Below are 20,161 nucleotides of genomic sequence, written 5' to 3'. Positions count from 1 at the left end.
AGTGAACAGTTCACCCGTCTATTCGGCCATTCCGACCTCTCGGTCAGACTGAGCAGGCAAACGGGCGCAGCGGTGGTGGTGCAGTGTCGACGTCTCTCTCTCTCTCTCTCTCTCTCTCTCTCTTTTGTGCGTGGCGGCTCTGCGCGGGCTAAAAGGGATCGATTGTCAGCTCAGCAATTTTCTCGCCTTCCCCTTCGAAACCAGGGTCTTACCTTTCTCTCAAGCAATCCAACAGGCCTTTGCAGCGTATCAACAGGTCCAACGTGTTCAGAGATGCTCTAACCGGAGACGTGCAGCAGCAGACAAGCCCCGGGCACGCAGAGGATTCGACGTCTGCCGGGAACGAGCTGGACGGGCTGTTTTTTTGGGACCTTCACGTGCCTGAGGCAGTGACATGGACCCGCCCGGGTGCCTCAGGCCCCAACGGCAGACCACCCGCCTTCTTCCACCTGCCATCGCCCCCGCCATTCGGGGCCCTGCTGGCGATCTTTGTTTTCGCTTTCTGTGGTTCTGGAGCTCTGCAGTTCTCTGTGCCGCGGGGCAGCTGTCCGTCAGGGCCCGGCTATCGTCGATTCGAATATCTTGCAAGACCGTTCCGTGGTCTGCTGTGTGGCAAGCTGTGGCCTGGTCGAGGAGGGGAGCCCGAGCGATGTCGTCCAATCCAGGACCAGGCCAATCCTCTTCGAAAGCGGCGAAATCTTTGAATCCTGCGCCAGGGGCGTTGGCTTCGTCTTACACAAACGCGTCTGCCGGTGAGGGAGGTTATCAGAGACGCCCAGGTGGTTCTGGGAGCTTTGGGGCAGGGTTCGCGGCGAGGAACGCGGCGGCTGCCAGAAGTAGCCAGGTCCGGAAGGGCCAGCACAAGCGACAGCGGCGTCCTCGGCTGCTGGATGATGAAGAGTACAACGAGACTGTAGGTGCACCGTCTCGCCTTTTGGGGTGTTGTATGTTTCTTGGGCTTCAGAGCGCTGACTATTGGTGCAGGCCGCCATGAGGTCGAATAATAGTCGGAAAGGACAGACGTCCATTACTCATTTGATGAACTTTTCTCTCCCCCCTCGCCCGCAGCACCATCCTCCGCCCCTGCGCAATAGTCGTCGGTTCCAGTCGTGGGGGCTGGGCTCCGGGTACCATGCGATGGACAAGGCGCGGTATGTTCATGCGAACTACAGGTTCATTGTGGATCCAACCCGGGGCTACCACGCACAAGCTGCAAACGCGGACGTGCATCTGGACTGGGACTCGGTGATGCAGGTTTTTGCCTCCGCTCAGACGCAGGCAGCCAGCTGTCCGATCTGTCTATCGATTCCGGTAGCCCCACGGATGGCGAGATGTGGGCATATCTTTTGTCTGCCTTGTTTGATCCGCTACATGCATTCGACAGACGAAGATAACCCTGTGCCGGAGAAGAAGGCTCGCTGGAAGAAATGTCCAATCTGCTGGGATACCATATTTAGCTCGGAAACGCGCCCAGTGCGATGGTTCCGTGGCCAGGAGGGGGATTTGCCTGTCGAGGGTGGAGATGTTGTTTTGAGATTAATGAAGCGAGAGGCCGGGAGCACTCTTGCCCTTCCACGCGACGGCGCGGAAAGCCTGAGGCCCGAAGACGATGTGCCCTGGTACCATGCGGCAGAGGTCGCAGACTACGCACGTATCATGAAGGGTGGCGAAGACTACATGGTATCACAGCATGATGAAGAGATTGAGGATCTCCGACGACAGGAGTTGGAAGATGAGCTTCTTTTTGGGGACGATAACCAATGGATCCGGAAAGCCATTGTCACCATCAGTGACGCCAAAGAGAAGATTCGAGGAATCGGAAACCCTCCAGAGATAACCCGCCAGTCTGTCGGGGAGCAAACCGGGCGAGAGCCCGGTGCACTCAAGTCAGTGCCTAATGACATTGCACCAACACACATTTCACAGCATGCCCAGGAACCTGGACAAAGTTCTCCCGCAGAATCTTTTCCCTATGCCGGAGCTGCCGAGCAAAGTGTTGGCTCGGATCCTAAATCCAACGCACCGGATAAGCCCGATCAATTGACAAATGGTATGGCCAAATTACAAGTTGCTTCACAGTCACATGGGAAAGAGAGGCAGAGAGAGCACGGTACATCTCGTTTCTTTGGGAAGGGAAAAGAGACGCATGCTTCGAATACTACTACCGACCAGCCGTACTACTTTTATCAGGCTCTCCCCCAGTTTTACCTGTCACCTCTCGACATCAGGATTCTCAAGGCTGCCTTCGGCGACTATCATCTCTTCCCAGCCACCATCCTTCCACGAGTCGAGCATATATCGACCGGGCATATAGTGGACGACGAGCTTCGAAAACGAGCCAAGTATCTTGGTCACCTGCCTCAAGGTTGCGAGGTCAATTTCCTCGAATGCGACTGGCGTGACGTCGTAGTCCCAGAGGTTCTAGAGAGTTTCCGGGCCGAGATTGACCGACGGAGAAAACGAAATAGAGATAAAGAGGCCCGCGAGGAAAAGGATCGGATTCGCGCTGAAAAGGAAGAGGACGAGAAACGGTGGGCAGGAGCTCGGCGGAAAAGACTCAGCATCGGTGCCACCGATCTTGACCCTCCCTTTTCAGACCGCGATTTCCAACCACTAGCCAACACCGTCGCCACAGACGGCCCGGATTTCGAACTGGGATCTTCTTCTGCATCTCCTCCCCAGGCATCCTCTGGTTTCGCAGTTCTGTCTTCTCCCTCCACTAGCCCGCCGGGAGCTCGCACCGTCTGGGGCACTACGGTTGTGGCCTCAACCTCTCACGCCCGTGGTCCCACGACGTCCATGAATGACGGCTGGCTCCGTGGCTGGGAAGAAGAGCTCCAGGCTCATAGGGAAAGCGAGATCATCGCCCAGTCGGTTGCTGACCAAAATGGTGCCTCCACCCCCAGCGCTGGTGGGAAGAAGAAGAAAAACAAGAAGATTACACTCATGTCCACTAACATCCAAAGAGGAGCATAGAGATAAGGTCCATGTGCCGCTCCCGTCATCGCCTTATTTAGGGCCAATATCCAGCTTTCCACTTGAATTGTTCTATCTCTTTCTTCCAGAAGATGTACCAGGTGCTGTGATGTATATTGGAAAGCATACTACAAGCACAATACTGGATCCAACAGTTGAAATGTGATTTATCTATAAATAATTCAATGCAATACTCCGTTCTTGAATATAACAGCACTGGTAAACAGCAGTGCCAGTGACTGCCTTAGAATACAATGATTATAGAGCAGACTACTTACTATTTAGCAGTAGTTAAAGACAGCTGATAACTTTAAATTATCTAATTAAAGATAGGCGACGTTGGCAAATAATCATCCTTGAATCCTCTGCACCAACTGGCGAGTGTCCGGGGAAATTATTTGTTTTGTCCAGCTCCACCACTAAATTCACATTCTTCTCCTTGCGATTTTCTCCCTCTCGACGCGCCCCAAACCCTCAACCGAGGCTACGCTCCTTGAACGGCTTGTCAATTATGACGGTTACACGTTCTCAGACGGGCAAGACGCCCAAGTAAGTGGTTTCTTCGTCAAAACGAGCCCTGTTTGTTTTCTCTGGGGCTTCCAAACCTAAACTTTCCCCTTTTCTGTTTGCTGGCCACAGAGACGCGCGGCTGCCATTGACTCCGCTGCCATTGACCGCTCGTAAACTGACTGTGCCTGGCTAGAAAACTGGAGCGTCCTGGCTTTGTCGAAACCCCCGGTCGACGAGTTCTTCGAAGCAGTTCTGTGCTGCCCTCCGAAACCAGCGCAGACGATGTCTCCGATTCTGCGGCGGAGCTCCGTGGCCGATCCAAGACGACTAGACGCACGCAAAAGAGAACAAAGGTAGAGGAAGGGGAGGAGGAGGAAGAAAACAGTGATGAGACACCGTCGAAGCCCTCGGTTGTGAATGGCCGCGCGAATGGCCACGCCAATGGCAGTGCCAATGGCAGCGCCAAAGACAGCACCAACGGCAGCGTCAACGGTAGTGCCCATGTGGCTGCGAAAGAAAAGGCGCGGGTCGTGGATGGTTGGGCGGAGGGCATGGACCCCAAGATCGACTACAGCGGCGAGTTCGAATTCGGAGGCTCCTGGGGCGTCTCGGCCATGATGGTCGGCTTTCCGATGCTGATGTACTACATGTGGATTGGGGCCACCTATTACCACGGCAAGTTCCCGACGCCGGCGGAGGGCCAGACGAGATCTGAGTTCTTCGCGCATCTGGCACACCTGGTATATGAGGGCGCGTTTCCTTCACTCAAGGCGTGGGCCATCTACTGGGTGTTTTTCGTCTTCGAGGGTGCCTGCTATCTGCTTCTCCCCGGCATCACGGTGATGGGACGGCCTCTGCCGCACTTGAAGGGCAAGCAGCTGCCGTACTACTGCTCGGCAGTTTGGTCGTTCTACACCAGTATTGTGCTGGCGCTTATTCTTCACTTCACCGGCATCTTTAAGCTCTACACCATTATCGACGAATTCGGCCCGCTTCTGAGCGTCGCCATTATCTCTGGCTACCTCGTTTCCTTTGCCGCGTACTTTTCAGCCTTGGCTCGCGGCGCGCAACACCGGATGACTGGATATCCCGTATATGACTTTTTCATGGGTGCGGAGCTCAACCCACGCATGTTCGGTCTTCTCGACTTCAAGATGTTCTTCGAAGTGCGTCTGCCCTGGTACATTCTGCTTTTCCTCTCCATGGGCACCGCGGCGCGCCAGTACGAAAACTATGGCTACATCTCCGGGGAGGTTGGATTCATCCTCATGGCTCATTTCCTCTACGCAAATGCTTGCTCCAAGGGTGAGGAGTGCATCGTGTCTACCTGGTGAGCACATAGATTCTTTTTCCCTTTCTTTTTGAGATTACTTGATTCGACAATTAACTGACATTTCTGCAGGGATATGTACTATGAAAAATGGGGTTTTATGCTAATCTTCTGGAATCTGGCTGGTGTACCTCTGAGCTACTGCCATTGCACGATCTACCTGGCTAACCACGACCCTGCGGAGTACCGCTGGAACCGCTATTTCCTGGTTGGCCTGTACATTGCCTATCTGTTTGTCTACTGGGTCTGGGACACCACCAATAGCCAGAAGAACCGGTACCGTCAACAGGAGCGTGGAACGATGGTGTACCGCAAGACCTTCCCCCAGCTTCCCTGGCAGACCCTTGAAAACCCCAAGACCATCACCGCGGCGGACGGCTCCAAGATCCTTGTTGATGGGTGGTGTAAGCATCTCCTTTTCCAGAAGCATAAGATTGATGCTAATTTCTCTATAGACGGCAAGGCTCGCAAGATTCACTACACCTGTGATCTGTACTTCGCTTTGAACTGGGGTCTCATCACCGGGTTCAGCAGCCCTTTCCCCTGGTTCTATCCGCTCTTCTTCGCGTGCATGATCTCTCACCGTGCCATGCGCGATATCCAACGCTGCCGTACCAAGTACGGCGAGGCTTGGGCCGAGTATGAGAGACGCGTTCCTTACCTTTTCATCCCTGTAAGTAAATCGTCGACAGCCCCGATCTTTTTTGGCTCTTCGTTTTCTTTCTTTTTTTCCCTTCTAACGGTCTTTCTAGTACGTCTTCTAAAGGTTTACGGTTTATCGCCACATGTACAAGACTGCCACTCGTCTCTCCAAACCGATCAACCCTCTTTCAATAATCATATAATGCGCCCCTTCTATAGTCATGTCCTGATGGCTCGTCAATGCTGTTCCTACCACTGCCTTTTTCAATCCCCATGCTTCCACGACCACTGCTCTTTTTTCCAAAACATTCCTTCCTTCCATGTATATTATTAGACCAGACTGCTCGGTCTCATTCTTCGTTATGCCTCTGAACTCGCATCTGGGCTCTCATCCGAAGGATCTCTCCATTTCTTCCTGCCTATGAATCTCTGCTTTTTTTTCACCCGTGTAAAGGACTCTTTTTTTTCTTCTTCTACCTTTCGGGGGGGGTTTTCTTGAGATATAAGGAGATTTAATGTTTGTAATGGATCTGATACGCAAATAACAATAATCTTGCCTTGACTCTGTTACTAGAGTCAGGCTATTCACTGAGATAGTATATTAGCAGCTCTAATTTTCTGGTCTTATATACATATATTGCCTCGGGCTGTTTGTCAGTGTCTGATAGCTACTTACAATTGACTGATAAATATTACCCATAACCCCGCACCCCACCATAGCTCCGTGGCCAGACAAAGCTCAATTGACCTTGAATCCCAGCGACCAACAGATCACGACAGCTCTGGCTCGTCTAGTTGGAAAAACAGCAATATGCTTATTCAGGAATCTTTCCACGATGTGCCCACCAGGGCAGACGGAGAGGGGACAATGCGTACGCTCTCTGCAACCAGCAGCGGATTCTTATATTCAGGCAGGATGCGTCACTGACCGACAGGGATCTATGTTTTCCACCCCATTATCCCCGGGTATCCCAAGGCACGGTTCCCTGGCGTGGTGGTCTTCAGCGAGATCTACCAGGGTACGTATATACCATTCAACGTGACAACGCGGGGTCTGAATAGGATGAAAACCAGTGACCGGTCCTGTGGCCCGTTTTGCTCGCCAGATCGCCGGACAAGGATACATCTGTGCCGCGCCCTCGAGCTACCATGAATTCACTGGACCGGAGGCCTTGAAATACGATGCGCAAGATACCGACCGGGGGAACGAGTGGAAAATCACAAAGGTAGACAAATTCAGAAGTTAACTATAGTCCATAAGCTACAGTTGTTGCTAAGAGGATATATAGAAACTGGCTGCCTACGACGAGGACGCCAGTTTGTGCGTCGATTACCTGCTCTCTCTCCCGACCTGCAATGGCCGGATAGGCGCCACGGGCATGTGTCTCGGCGGGCATCTGGCATATCGCTGTGCGCTGGATAGCCGTGTCCAGGCGTCTGTCTGCTACTTTGCAACGGATATCCATTCTCGGACGCTGGCGGCGGGGAAGAACGATGACAGTCTGGCAAGGGCGGGAGATATCAAGGGCGAACTATTAATGGTACCTTGCTATCTCAAACTACCTTCATACCTTCAAATGTGGCTCTGCTAACCAGGGACTTTCCTTAGATCTTCGGCAAGAATGATACCCATGTTCCTCCTGCCGGTCGCGACTTGATCCGCCAAACATTACACGACAAGGGGGTCTTGTTCAGTTTCTACGAGGTGGCATGGGCGCAGCGTAAGTTATACAACAATCCGAAAATTGATTTATAGTCGCTGATAACTGATACAAATGCTTTAGATGCATTCATCCGCGACGAGCTGAGTAAAGGCCGCTACGACCCGGCGATCACCAAGGCCTGCTTCGAGATGTTGCTGGAGCTGTTTGGGCGCACCCTCAAGGTCGATCTGGGAGATCATGATGGCAAGCCGTTGAAGATTGAGGATGTGTGCTAGATTGAATTCTAGCCAGTACGGAATACCTCCTACCTAGATACTCGGTATGGAGTGGTTAACTAGTAACTAGTAACTAGTAGTAGGCAGTAACTACGTCATAAGATCTTACTACATAAATACTAAGTGGCGGTCAATAATCTCAGCAAGGATATAAATAAATACCGTATTTAGATCCAGAATAATAGCTTTAGAAACCCCTAGGCAGCTAGGAAGTTCTGAATACGAATATTGGCTTGTTGCCCTGCCACAGTATGGAATGATGCTATTCATTGTACCTTACAGTACCAGCCACCACAACAAAACTCACTAATAATAACTAGTTGGATCTCAGCCAGGTTTTAGAGCATCACCTTGTGTATGATCTTCTAAAGGAATCTTTTATAGGAATTTACTAGGTACTTATTTGTAGTAGTGAACTAACTGGTAACTATATAGTTAACTGGTACTGGGATATACCTCAAGTTTATATACTGTCAGGTATAGTTAGCTCTTTTTAGACTCTAGAGTCAGTAGCAAGGGATATAGGTATGAAGACATTATTATTACCTATTCTCTAAATCCTACTAACAGTGACTACTAGATAGTTACTAGGGACTAGTTGGTTATAGAAACTCCTGGTCTGTCTCACCTCCAACCACCTGTTTTATTACTCCGTACCTTGTGCTGGTCTGCAGGAGCTAGAAAAAACCAATAAAATAGGTAGTCTGTACTCTCTATACCTACCTAGTATGGAGTACAGAGCACTACATACAGGATCCTTCACTCAGTCAGGATTCACTCGGTAGTATCTAATAATCTATTGATACTGTATTGAGCTTACCGGCCGCCGCTTCAATTCCCGATCCTTGTTGCTTGGCCGCCTAGCATCCTACTATCCTGCAGAGCCACCCCCATCTTTCGCTTCCAGTGACCCTCTTTTGCTTCTTCATCTTCATCTCTGCTCGTTTGCTCCGACTCGCCCGTCTCTCGTTCACGGCTCGACCTTCGTTCACATCCCGCCGCCAACGCATCGCCCACACCACCCCCGTCAATTGGGCACCGCCCCCTAATCCCTACTCCTCTCTGGACCTGCGACCGAGCGATCGTGCCGCGGTCGAGGCACGCATCGCATATTTCCTCCTGTCAACGACCCTGTTTCCAGAGGTTGGGTACGGATTATTCCCGTCTGGCGGAGGTCTTCGTTCACTATGGGCGGGACTCAGTTTGGCAAATTCCATGTGAGTGCACGGCGATCTGATGGATCACAAACGGGTCTTTGGCACGAGCAAGAATAACAATAATGACTGACTAACGGTCGCAGGACTTTTGTCGGGACTCGACATTACCAGTCTGCAATGTCCGTTGATTCAAATATACCATTCCCCCCCAGAAATCCATTCCTGACTGTTTGTTAGCTGTTCGTCGCGAACAATCAACCCCCAAACGAGGCCTACGGTGGATGTGCCCTGCTGGGCATCGGTCTGAGTGGTGGAAGGCATCTCAGTAATCTCGGTATGAAAAAAGGAAAGAAATAAGCAATTTCTAGGATTGTCTGACTTTTTTTTTCTTTTTCAATTGGTACAGGATCGATTCTCCTCGCTTTTATCGCTATTTTAACTTCTCTGTTTCTTCTCTGGCGCTCGGAACGAAAGAAGGCGGCTGTGGGACGACGGTAAAATACCTTCCTCGAAAATACCTACGCCTTGCAAACACATTCATATTGACAGTATGACAGGGAAATCCAATTATTCCTTATCGGCTTCATCATCATCGAGATATGTGAGATCTTCTCGGTAGGCGGGTTTCCGCTGGAGGCAGCAGCCCGAAAGGTGAGCTTGGAACCGTATGAATTGACAAATATCACTTCTCTAACTGGGGGGGTTTTTTGCAGGGATTCTCTGCCGCCCATATTGCCGCGATTACTGCGACGTGTTGGATCCTTCTGTTGAACGCGGTGGTGGGCTTCCAAATGCTCGACGACGGGACGCCCGCGTCCATCGGGCTGATTGTGGCCTCGGCGCTGGCCATCTTCATTGGCACCGGTTACATCGCGCTGGATACGGGTTTCGACTGGACGGGGTATTTCCACACCACGGCCGCGACTGACTACCGAAACTACGCGCTCTACGTGTTGTACCAGCTCATCCCGCTCGCTTGCCTGGTCTTCTTTTTCGTACTCGAAGCGATCCTGGTGGTTCGCGTCCTGGGCGAAGTCCGACCTATGCGTATGTCGCGTATCTAATACATACATATATATATGTATTCTGGTAACATGACCGCTAACGTTGATTTGCTACATAGTGTACCTTACTGCGGCCGCCTTGTTCTTCGCTATCGGTCAGATCTTCAACTATGTGATTAGCGTCCACCTGTGCACGGCGTCGAATCACAAAATCAATGGCGCCTTTTTCGAGACGCTCTTCACTCTCCTCTCCGTCGTCATGGTCTGGGTCTTTTGGAGCAGTATCACCGAGGACGACTGGCCAATGCCCGTGGGCGGCGGCGGGTACAATTAATAGCCTTGTTTATTCTGGTGTGACGGCTTCTCCCCATTCCAGTGACGACCAATTTTTTTCTGCTCCACGATCATGCTTTTTCCTCTGGTTGGCTTTTCTTGTACGACTGCCCGCAGATATTGACGACTGGCCTCTCTGCTGGAATTACTTTTCCGCAGATGTAACGACAACAGGACACAAAGAAAGGCCAACGTTGACGTTGTGATACCGACTTCCGACCTGCTCATGTTTCACTCATGGTTCTTGATGCACCCTCCATCCTCTCTCCACCTCCACCCCTTGATATACCTTTTGAGCTTTTTTTTTTTCATGTTTGTAATTATGGTCTGATAATCTTCATGAGCATAGGACCACTTGTTGACATATCTGTCTATTCCCCATCCTGTCAGATACCATTTGTATTTAATGATGACTGTATAGTCTTGACATAAATTTCAGCATTTGCATTCTACAAATGGGCGATATCTCGACTGCTATTTGTAGGAAGACTGTATCCGTTTTGGTCAAAGGATAGTACCATGTCGGATGCTCTGCAGGAAGGAGAAAACAATATACCATTATAGCAGCATAGCAGCATAGCAAAAAGAAGAAGAGCAGAGAATCAAGAGAAATCCGCTTTGGTCTTGTCCTCTTCGCCTCCATGACTGCAGCCATGCCCCGTTTGAATACCAACAACACCGATACCAACCAACACCAATATCCCCAGGTTCAATCCTAGCATTCACACAAGGAATCTCTAGTCCTGGTATATATTCTCAGCTGGGTTGCTACCCAGCAAGAATGCAATATGGACCGTTACGTGAGCGTTCTTGCGTCGGGACCCTGTCGTGCTCCGGCAATCGATTCTGGAGATCTCAATACGGTGAATCCTTGTCTTAAAAAGATAGATTCGATGAGTATAGATAGAGATCTAGAGAAGGGTCCATATAGAGAGGTAAGTCTGGTATGGGCATATGTTGTGTGACGTGTGTCGGTGTATGGGTTGTAGACCGAATTCTCTGTTCCTGACCATGGCTTGTGTGTTCTTAATATATCTTGGTTATTCTTCAGTCAGAATTTCGTATCTTCTAATTACAGTCATAGCTATTATTCTCTAGTTCCTCTGGAGCTATACTGTATAGCAGCTATGGACTACGTACCAATTCTCTAATCTATCAACAAAACTTCTGATAATAAAGACAAGATATAAAACCGTCTGATCAATAGGCAACTTGGGAATTAATCAGTTACTTTCATCCCTGGCTGATTCCGGCTAAATAACTGCTCCGGTTAAACGGCTTCATCTCCAACTCGACGCTCTCCTCCTTTCTTCACCGGAACCAGCAAATCAGCTCCCCACTGCTTGCCAACATGGCTGGTGAGAGGCACAGATACGTCTCGCCATGGTTCCTTTCAACTCCACCGCGGAGACGGGTCCCCTCACCCCGCCGGGTGTATCTGGATATATCTTGGTACTTAGCCAGGCCGTGGGTAGCCTTCCTATATGATGATGATGGTGGCTGACTGCTGAGACTGGACACAGTCCTGTCGAATAGGTACTCTGTAACCACAAAAAACTATGCTCTCCCAAGAAAAGAACCGCCTCGTCTACCGCTACGATGCGGAGGTCCTCTGGATTGAACCATGGGGCCCGCACGCCCTCCGCGTCCGCTGCACGAAGCAGAACCAGATGCCATCGGAAGACTGGGCATTACACACCAGACCCGAGTCCGATACGCCAGTCATTGAGGTCGGCAAGGAATCCGCCTCCATCACGAACGGCAAGATCAAGGCTGTTGTCTCCTCACGCGGCAAGATCATCGTCTACAATGCCGCGGGTACCCCTTTGCTCGAGGAGTACTCGCGTAACCGCCGTGATCTGCTCGATCCCAAGTGCAGTGCCCTTGAGGTCGAGGCGCGCGAGTTCATCCCCATCCCCGGGGGTGACTACCGGCTGACCGGGCGGTTTGAGTCGCTCGACCCTCGCGAACGCATCTACGGCATGGGCCAGTACCAGCAGCCATACCTGGACCTCAAGGGGTTGGATCTCGAGCTGGCGCACCGCAACTCGCAGGCCAGTGTCCCCTTTGCCGTCTCCTCGCGTGGCTATGGGTTTCTTTGGAACAACCCATCCGTGGGGCGCGCCGTGTTTGGAAAGAACACCATGAGCTTCGAGGCCCAGTCGACCAAGGCGCTCGATTACTGGGTTGTCGCGGGGGATTCCCCGCGTGAAATCGTCGAGCGCTACGCCGATGTCACGGGTAAAGTTCCCATGATGCCCGAGTACGGCTTGGGGTTCTGGCAGTGCAAGCTGCGCTACCAGACGCAGGAGGAGCTACTCTCCATCGCCCGCGAGTACCGTCGCCGCGAGCTGCCCATCGACCTCATCGTGATCGATTTCTTCCACTGGCCCTACCAGGGCGAATGGAAGTTCGACCCCACCTACTGGCCGGATCCAGGTAAATAGCCCTCCTTTCTTTCACCTCTTTTTTTTTGCGTTCATGTTCTTTCTAACACTCCTAGATGCCATGATTGCAGAGCTCAAAAAGCTCAAAATCGAGCTGATGGTATCGATCTGGCCGCAGGTGGACAAGCGGTCGGAGAACTACGAGGAGATGCTGGCCAAGGGATACCTCATCCGGACGGAACGGGGCGTGCGGACGGCGATGGAGTTCCAGGGCAGCACGGTGCACTGGGACGCGACGAACCCGGAGGCCCGGTCCTACCTATGGGGGAAAGTGCAGCAGAACTACTATTCCAAGGGGATCAAGGTGTTCTGGCTGGACGAGGCCGAGCCGGAGTACGCCGCATATGACTTTGACAACTACCGGTACTGGCTGGGCTCGAACGTGGCGGTGGGCAACGTGTACCCGGTCGAGTACGCGCGGGCGTTCTTCGAGGGCCAGCAAGCCGCAGGCCAGAGCAACATCGTCAACCTGCTGCGCTGCGCATGGGCCGGGTCGCAGCGGTTCGGGGCGCTGGTCTGGAGCGGCGACATTGCGTCCTCCTGGGCATCCTTTCGCTGCCAAATCGCCGCGGGATTGAACATGGGCCTCTCAGGCATTCCCTGGTGGACGACGGACATTGGCGGCTTCCACGGTGGCAACCCGGACGACTCGGCCTTCCGCGAGCTGTTCACCCGCTGGTTCCAATGGGGCACCTTCTGCCCCGTCATGCGCCTGCACGGCGACCGCGAGCCGCACAAGGAACCCATAGGCACCACGGGCGGCGCCACCTGCGTCTCGGGCGCGGACAACGAGGTCTGGTCGTACGGCGAGGACGTCTACGCCATCTGCGAGAAGTACCTGCACATCCGCGAGACTCTGCGCGAGTATACCCGCTCCCTCATGCGCGAGGCCCACCAGCACGGCACTCCCGTCATGCGCACCTGTTTCTTCGAGTTTCCCCAGGACCCACTCGCCTGGGAGGTCGAGGACCAGTATCTGTATGGGAGCGAGTACCTGTGCGCTCCCGTGCTTCAGCCCGGCCAGCGGGAACGCTCTGTCTATCTGCCTGAGGGGGCAAAATGGAGGCTCTTCACGGGGGAAACAGTGTATGAAGGCGGGCAGACGGTGACCATCGCTGCACCTCTGGATTCAATGCCTGTTTTGGTCCGGCAGTAACTTTTGGTATCTGGTGAATGGTAGCTGTAGTACCCTATGCATTCCATAGTTTTTATGATACATGAAAAACTAGGAAGATATGTGTCATTGAGTCAAATTATAATCTTACTTTGACATCCACACATGGCAACGTCCATTCCCTCTTCCCCAGCAGACTCCGCAGCCATTCGAGTCCCATCCCTGCCCATTCTTGCCTCAGCCCGGTATTGTTGGTGCTGGTGCTGCCCGCGAGCCGGCGCTGGGCCTCCTCGACCGCCGCACCGGCCAGTGCTTTGGTCGTCGTGTTCATCGTCTCGAAGATATATCCAGCCAGACTTTCATTAAACGTGAAATTGAGATTATTCTGAGTGCAGTTGTCGATCTCGATGTTGGTGGTGGTGGTGTTGACCGGCGCAGGATACCGCGGGGAGAACCAGTCACCACGGAGATCGAAGAAACACCGATCAGACCAGTGGCAGGAAGATATGAAGAGGATCAGGAGTAGGGCCGAACAGTAGATACAGGGTCGGTGGAGAATGTAGGTTAGGGCGACGTAGGAGATGATGAAGAGGGGGGAGGCGTTCGTTGGGATAAAGAGGAGGGGGAGCCAACTAGAGAAACTTATCAGTACAGTTGATAATAATGAGCGGTAATAGCTGATTATAATCTAGATCTTTTTATGTAGTATAATAGTATAATAAAACCTACCTTCTTAGACAGAACATGGTGTGATGGGGAGGAGAAGAGGGGTGGGACAAGAAGCCTGCTGCTACACTCTGGCAGGATAATGGCAATTTCCTTCAGAAGAATAAAGCACTTTGTACTTTTATTATTGCAGATTGCTATAGTATTCCTTTCTGTAGATACTTTGTGGTCTGAGGTAGAAGTTTGATTGATGATCGACGACAGCCGGAATTGTGGCAAATGGTTGCCTGTGGACAGTACAGGCAAGAGAGTAAAGATATAAGAAGAAGACTGCTGGTACCAGGAAGAGAAAAATACTGCTTTTCAACAAAGTAATTCAATGTGTGTCCCAGAGAAGGCAAAGGACTGTAAATGGTTGAAGTTGAGTGACCTGAAACGTCTCTTGAGCTCATCGGGAGATAATAGAGGGAAATAGTGTATGCCTGACTGCCTAACTGCCTTGTTGCCTGACCGTCTTATTGCCTTGTTGCCTCAGGCTGAAAAGGCATTCTCCTCCGCGCCAAACCAGCTTGCTTTTTCCTCTTGTACACCTTCTCTCTGAGACAACCCATCTTCTCCTTCTTTCCTTTCGTTGTTTGTTCTTTTGAACCCGGCGTCTTGCTCAATTCATTTGACCACGGGAATCCTTGTTTTTCTTTACTTTCTCTACAGGATTCGTTCTCTCGAAAGAGAGTTGGTCTCTTGTGTGTGCGCCGCGCGCTGTGGACCGAGCTTGGATTTCTCGCTGGACGGACGTCGTTTTTCTCAACTGACGACGAGTGACAGAAATGTCCACCACCAACGATCTCCAGGCTCTCCTAGCGAGCATCAGACCGCGTCCGTCGCCCTCCAGCACCCCTGGTCCCGATGGTCACAGTCCTGTGCCTCAGTATCCCCCCCAGTACCACCACCAGCAGGCAGGCTACCAGCCGCAGCCGTATGATGGGCAGAGCTTCCCTCACCCTCAGCGGCACCAGCATCAACAACATCAGCAGCATGGCTATCATCAGCCGTCGGTCTCCTCGATCGCCCAGAGTCCCTCGCCGCAGATCAGTTCGCCTCCGCACCACGGCTCCGATATCCTAAGCCCGAACGTCCCTTCGCCTCATCCGTTTCAACCTGCGACCAGCAATCCTGATCGTGCCGCGAGCCTGTTGAGTCTGCTCCGGTTCAGTCAAGCTGCAGCTCCAAGCCGGCAGCAGGTCCCTGTGACGGATTTCTCTTCGCCCATGCCACCGCCACCCCAGGAAACTGGTCTGGAAGAAGCGGCGAATCACCGTTCCAAGAGCATCTCGGCTTCGGACTTAGTTGCTTCTCTTCTGGGAGGACAGGCCCTGGCGATTCCTGCTGCAGTCGATTTTTCAGGCAGTCTGCCAGCGGCCATCCAACCTCGCCAGCCGGAACCGGTAGGCGTCGCGGAGGCCGCTGCCGCAGTTCCCACCGCCGACAACACCCAGGAGTTTCTGCTGCGGTTGTTGAATCGGCCCAAACCCTCTCCAGAGCCACAGCTCTCTGCCACTAACTTGCCAGAAGCCGAGAAAGTCGCAGAGACCACCCCCTCCGCCACGCCCAAGGAGTCTCTCTTCACCTACGTGAACCCTTTCGAGCAGTTAGCGGCCGCCTCGCCGCGCACAAAGACCCCCCAATCCAAGCCTCAAACCGCCATCTCCCCTGTGGAGCTGGCGGCAGATGCCAATGCCAGAGCTCATCTAACCGTGAAAACTCCTGAAACCACTGACTCGGAAGATAAGGGCGTGAATGAAGAATCGGAGAGTCAGATCTTCGAAGAACAGAAAGAGCTCGTCTCCGAAATCTTCGAGGAAGCAGTGGATGATGACACTGACCGCGAAGTGGGCGATTTTGTGGAGAAAGCCTCAAGCCAGGAGTCCTCACCTGAGGCGAGAGTGGAGGAGACTGCCGCCGCCGTCGCGATTGAACATGTTGCCGAGGAAATCAAGAAAGAACCGGCTTCTGAAGAAGTCAAGCAAGTGTTACAAGAGGCTACCACTGCCGTCGCCAGTGAAGCCACGGTTAAGGATGTCCAAAACGAGAGCGGCGATGCGTTGGCTGACAGCTGGGAAAGCGCCGAAGACAGTGCTGAGAAGGACGAGGAACGTGTCGTTCCTGTCCTCAACTTCCCTCTGCGGCCCTTCATCTCGATTGCAGTTCAGCCGGCTGTCGGCAAGATTATCTCCATCAGAGATGACGGTATCATGGACATCGCTCGTTTGAAGAAGGATTTTGATCAGTTGGACCGCTCTCTCACCTCCGCCACCTCCGAATACATCGTTTACGCTCTTGCAAAGAATGGTGGCATTAGAATTATCCGCCAAGATGACGGTAGCGATAAGCAGATCTTCCGTGCCACTCGAGACCGGGTCTTCAACGTGGCTCTTTGCACCTCGCCCTCTGTGGCGGGTGTGTCCAAGGAGCAGGCTGTACTCGGCATCGGCGTCAGTGGCACAGTCTATTGGGCCATGATCTCGCGGGCCGACCAGGATCTGTTCGAGTTGGATGCCTTGGAGAGCGAAAGCCTTACGTTCCCGCCCTTCCCCGCGTCAGACGAAAATACTTCCGGAGGCCAGCTGAAAACGCGGGCCAAACGAAGCTCTCGTCACCCTGAGTTCTTTGCCATCGGCCGGGGCAAGAATATTTATGTCATCTCCCCCCAGGCTGCCACAGTCCCCGGGTATGAAGTCGCTGGACCCCAGCGCACTGTCGCCACGGAGAAATTCTTCCGAGAGCGTGCCCTCAAGATCTCCACTGGAAAGGCTGGCAAAGATTTCGCCTTTAGCGATGACGACACTGTCATCGCGTCACTCGATAAGACTGGAAGGTTGCGCTTCTGGGACATTCGAGAGATCATCACCAAGCCAGATTTCTTTTTGAACCCTCTCACGACTCCTACTGAAATCCGCGTGCCCTTGAACACTTTCATTACCGGGTCTCCCGCGGAGAAGTCTTGGCCCACTTCCGTCCTGTTCATCGACAAGTTGCGTCCTTACGTGAAGTCCATGGCACTCCGATATGTCCTTGTTGGGCTGAAGCAGAATCACACCTTGCAGCTCTGGGATATTGGGCTTGGCAAGGCTGTGCAGGAGCTCAAGTTTCCTCATGAGAATGAATCGGATGCCATCTGCAGCGTGGCGTATCACCCTTCGTCTGGAATCATCGTGGTGGGACACCCTACGAGAAATACGATCTACTTTGTGCATCTGTCTGCGCCTAGATACAACCTGCAGCCCATGACACAGGCCTCGTACATCAAGCGCGCGGCCGAAAAGGATAGCAGTCTGCCCAAGCCAGAGTCCACGGCTTGCATGAGTGGCATTCGTGAGATCTCTTTCGCGTCCAAGGGTCAGCTGAGAAGTCTGGATCTCCTCCCTATCAACAAGACCCCCGGCGAGAAGCGGACCGTGGAGGATGAGACTGGCTTGTTTGAACTCTACGTGATGCACTCGCGCGGTGTCACGTGCTTGAATATCAAGAAGGAGGATCTTGGCTGGAGTGCGGACAATAAAATCATCCGCCCAGTGAATGCGCTGGAGGACGGGCTGATTGAGATCACTGATCTACAGACGTTCCCAAGCTATGTCACTGATGAGCCGTCAGTGAATGGCGACTCCGCGTCCACTCCACAGAAAGTGACCCCCACTCCCAAGGAATTCACCATGAAGCCTTCTGAGCTCGAGACCCCCTCTGGCGTGACTCCTTCGCGCACTCAGTCGCCGACTAAGCTCGCAGTGAAGAAGAAACTTGCTGAAGAGCAGGCAGATGTCCCCACCACCCCCGCTCCAGCTGCTGAGAAGCCGGAGAAGAAAAAGAAGAAGAAGGGGACTGCTGCCGCTAGTGAATCAGCAGCTGGCAAGGTCAAGGAACTTACCTCCATCGTTGGAGCTCTTCCCACTGAGCTTCCTTCTGAACCTCGCGCTGCTTCTACTACGACACCCAAGGCGATGCCAGATATGCCTACCGAACAAACCAACGGAAACGGCATTCTCCCCACTGCCACCGTCATGGAAGCTGCCCAGCCTTCTTCCGCTTCTGCCCAGTCCATTATTCCTGGTGCCACCTGGAACAAGCATCTGGAGGACCTCCAGGCGGGTGTCTCGAGCGAATTCAACAAGAGCCTCGGTCGCGAGTTCGAAGGACTCTACCGGCGCTTCGATGAAGAACGTCGCGCTTGGGATGCCGCTTCCGCGGCCAAGCAGGACCAAGTCTTGCGTCTGGTGTCCAGCACGCTCTCTGACAACGTTGAAAAGAACTTGGCTCGGATAGTGTCCACCAGCATCGAGTCCGAAGTTCTTCCCGCGATTAGCGATTCCGTGGTGGCCAGCGTTGGCAAGCAGGTGAAGGAAGTCACCTCGCAGCAGCTTGGCAAGGTTGTCTCTCATGAGTTGCAGCAGATTCTGCCGGAGACTGTCTCCCGTGCTGTTCAACAGCCTGAGGTTGCCAAGGCCATCGCGGACAGTCTCACCCAGAGACTCGTCACTCACGTTGGAGACGAGGTGTCCAAGGCTTTGCATGCCACCGTCACTCCTGCGTTCAAGAGCCTTGCTCTCCGCGCGACCGAGAAGATTGGTTCGGACATCGAACGCCAGCTGCAGGTGCAGATGAAGCACTATGAGATTCAGCGCCACAACGACTCCCTCAAGATCGACCAGCTCACCAATCTCGTGCGCGGACTGTCCGATACCGTGGCCTCAATGGCCGCTGCGCAGACCGGCTTCCAGAATGAGGTTCTCCGCCTGAACCGTCTTGTGGCCTCTCGCCAGCCTGAAGAGAACAACCACAATTCCCTGTCGCAGCAGCAGCAGCAGCAGCATGTTTTGGGCAACGCCCCTCAGGAGACTCTTCCTGCACGTAGCCCTGAGGAGGTTGAGCTGGCTGAAATTGTTCAGTTGATGAACGAAGGTAGATTTGAGGAAGGCTCCGTGAAGGTTTGTCAATAATTCCCCCACCGACCCTTTGCCTGCTAGGTTTTAATCACTGACGATTTCGCTTGCAGTGGCTTCAATCCTCCCAACAGGCTGACCTGTTCGATAACTTCTTCGTACGCCTCAATCCGACCTACCTGACTAGTCTTTCCCCCATTGTCGCCCTCTCTGTCGGTGTTGCCGTTACCACCTCTTTGGTTACCAATATCTCCGAGCGGCTGGCCTGGCTGGAAGTTGTTCTTCAAACTGTGAACGTCATGGTACGGATACTCATAGCTACTGGAGAAAACGTGGACTTGCATCACTGACCGTTATCCCTCTACTATAGGACCCTGACCTTCGCGAAGTTGCGCCCAAGATCATGGATATCCTCATCCAGCGCCTGGAGAGTCTGTACATGACCATTGCGGAGAACACCCCTCACGACCCCGTTCTTCGCAAGATCCCGCCTCTCTCTCGCCGCGCGCGCGAGCTGCGTGGCACCCAGTGATTCCGTAGACGCGTCTCAAACGAACGTTTCGCAACCAGCTTGCCTTCATTGATGTACCATGTTTTCCCTTTGATTTGCACGGTTTTCCTTTCCTTACATTACTTTTCTTTTCTTCCCTTTTTTTGATGACTGCTCCGAATGCATCACGACAAAGATACGAGTGCTCGCGCGATCCGTGGCATCTGCCATGACCGAAGCTTGCACTGTATCTATGCTAGTTGACTGCTTGACTTTGGCTCGGGTTGGGGGTTGGGTTTGTTTCTGCATCCTTCATTTTTGCGTCTCTTTTCAAGGCTTTTTGCTTCTGACGAAAGGTCTCGTCTTGCTGAGATGAACGCTCGGCTCAGATGTCCCTCTTGCAATTTGCATTCTCCCCTGGTTTTTTTATCTAGCCATCAATGATGATATGATACAGCAATGACCTAGCACTAGGGCTAGTATGACCTAGCCTCTTATTATAGCCTTGCATGTATTTATTTATTTTATTTTATTTTTCTTTTTATTGCTATGTGTATTTTGTTATATCGATAATGAGTGATGTTAATGTTTTATTACACTGATCTATTGATGGGAACAA

The 20,161-nt window shown here is 52.5% G+C and overlaps 6 protein-coding genes across 6 annotated transcripts; 5 read left to right on the top strand and 1 right to left on the bottom strand.

The window, feature by feature from the left end:
• Positions 1 to 272: 272 nt before the first annotated feature.
• Positions 273 to 3,240, top strand: ASPZODRAFT_135631 (hypothetical protein). The gene is made up of 2 exons (XM_022723853.1): positions 273 to 913; positions 985 to 3,240. The coding sequence occupies exons 1-2, from the start codon at positions 395 to 397 to the stop codon at positions 2,974 to 2,976; spliced, it is 2,511 nt and encodes an 836-aa protein (XP_022578658.1). The 5' UTR covers positions 273 to 394; the 3' UTR covers positions 2,977 to 3,240.
• Positions 3,241 to 3,487: 247 nt separating this feature from the next.
• Positions 3,488 to 7,397, top strand: ASPZODRAFT_154106 (hypothetical protein; the record flags this gene model as incomplete). The annotated part of the gene is made up of 10 exons (XM_022726057.1): positions 3,488 to 3,525; positions 3,680 to 4,816; positions 4,889 to 5,220; positions 5,272 to 5,489; position 6,033; positions 6,394 to 6,477; positions 6,533 to 6,684; positions 6,748 to 6,999; positions 7,068 to 7,179; positions 7,243 to 7,397. 10 exons carry the CDS (start codon positions 3,488 to 3,490, stop codon positions 7,395 to 7,397), a joined length of 2,481 nt encoding a protein of 826 aa, XP_022578657.1.
• A 1,187-nt stretch (positions 7,398 to 8,584) lies between these two features.
• On the top strand, positions 8,585 to 9,892 carry ASPZODRAFT_72393 (hypothetical protein; the record flags this gene model as incomplete). Its single annotated transcript, XM_022729833.1, has 7 exons — positions 8,585 to 8,614; positions 8,698 to 8,733; positions 8,792 to 8,888; positions 8,961 to 9,048; positions 9,112 to 9,205; positions 9,268 to 9,601; positions 9,678 to 9,892. 7 exons carry the CDS (start codon positions 8,585 to 8,587, stop codon positions 9,890 to 9,892), a joined length of 894 nt encoding a protein of 297 aa, XP_022578656.1.
• A 1,558-nt stretch (positions 9,893 to 11,450) lies between these two features.
• ASPZODRAFT_72514 (hypothetical protein) lies at positions 11,451 to 13,494 on the top strand (the record flags this gene model as incomplete). The annotated part of the gene is made up of 2 exons (XM_022729845.1): positions 11,451 to 12,330; positions 12,395 to 13,494. 2 exons carry the CDS (start codon positions 11,451 to 11,453, stop codon positions 13,492 to 13,494), a joined length of 1,980 nt encoding a protein of 659 aa, XP_022578655.1.
• Positions 13,495 to 13,591: 97 nt separating this feature from the next.
• ASPZODRAFT_18909 (hypothetical protein) lies at positions 13,592 to 14,198 on the bottom strand (the record flags this gene model as incomplete). The annotated part of the gene is made up of 2 exons (XM_022727305.1): positions 13,592 to 14,084; positions 14,182 to 14,198. The coding sequence occupies 2 exons, from the start codon at positions 14,196 to 14,198 to the stop codon at positions 13,592 to 13,594; spliced, it is 510 nt and encodes a 169-aa protein (XP_022578654.1).
• Positions 14,199 to 14,945: 747 nt separating this feature from the next.
• On the top strand, positions 14,946 to 19,584 carry ASPZODRAFT_72378 (hypothetical protein; the record flags this gene model as incomplete). Its single annotated transcript, XM_022729830.1, has 3 exons — positions 14,946 to 19,097; positions 19,166 to 19,354; positions 19,423 to 19,584. 3 exons carry the CDS (start codon positions 14,946 to 14,948, stop codon positions 19,582 to 19,584), a joined length of 4,503 nt encoding a protein of 1,500 aa, XP_022578653.1.
• Positions 19,585 to 20,161: the final 577 nt, after the last annotated feature.

Source organism: Penicilliopsis zonata, assembly GCF_001890105.1.
Source record: "Penicilliopsis zonata CBS 506.65 unplaced genomic scaffold ASPZOscaffold_15, whole genome shotgun sequence".
NCBI lineage: Eukaryota > Fungi > Ascomycota > Eurotiomycetes > Eurotiales > Aspergillaceae > Penicilliopsis > Penicilliopsis zonata.
Note: the sequence above shows the minus strand (reverse complement) of the source record. Positions and strands in the feature narration are given on the sequence as shown.

Bases quoted from the DNA above. Each gene is read 5' to 3' on its own strand.
- ASPZODRAFT_135631 (XM_022723853.1), top strand. From the start codon at position 395: ATGGACCCGCCCGGGTGCCTCAGGCCCCAACGGCAGACCACCCGCCTT. The intron at 914-984 runs GTAGGTGCACCG...CTATTGGTGCAG, and splicing joins ATGAAGAGTACAACGAGACT to GCCGCCATGAGGTCGAATAA.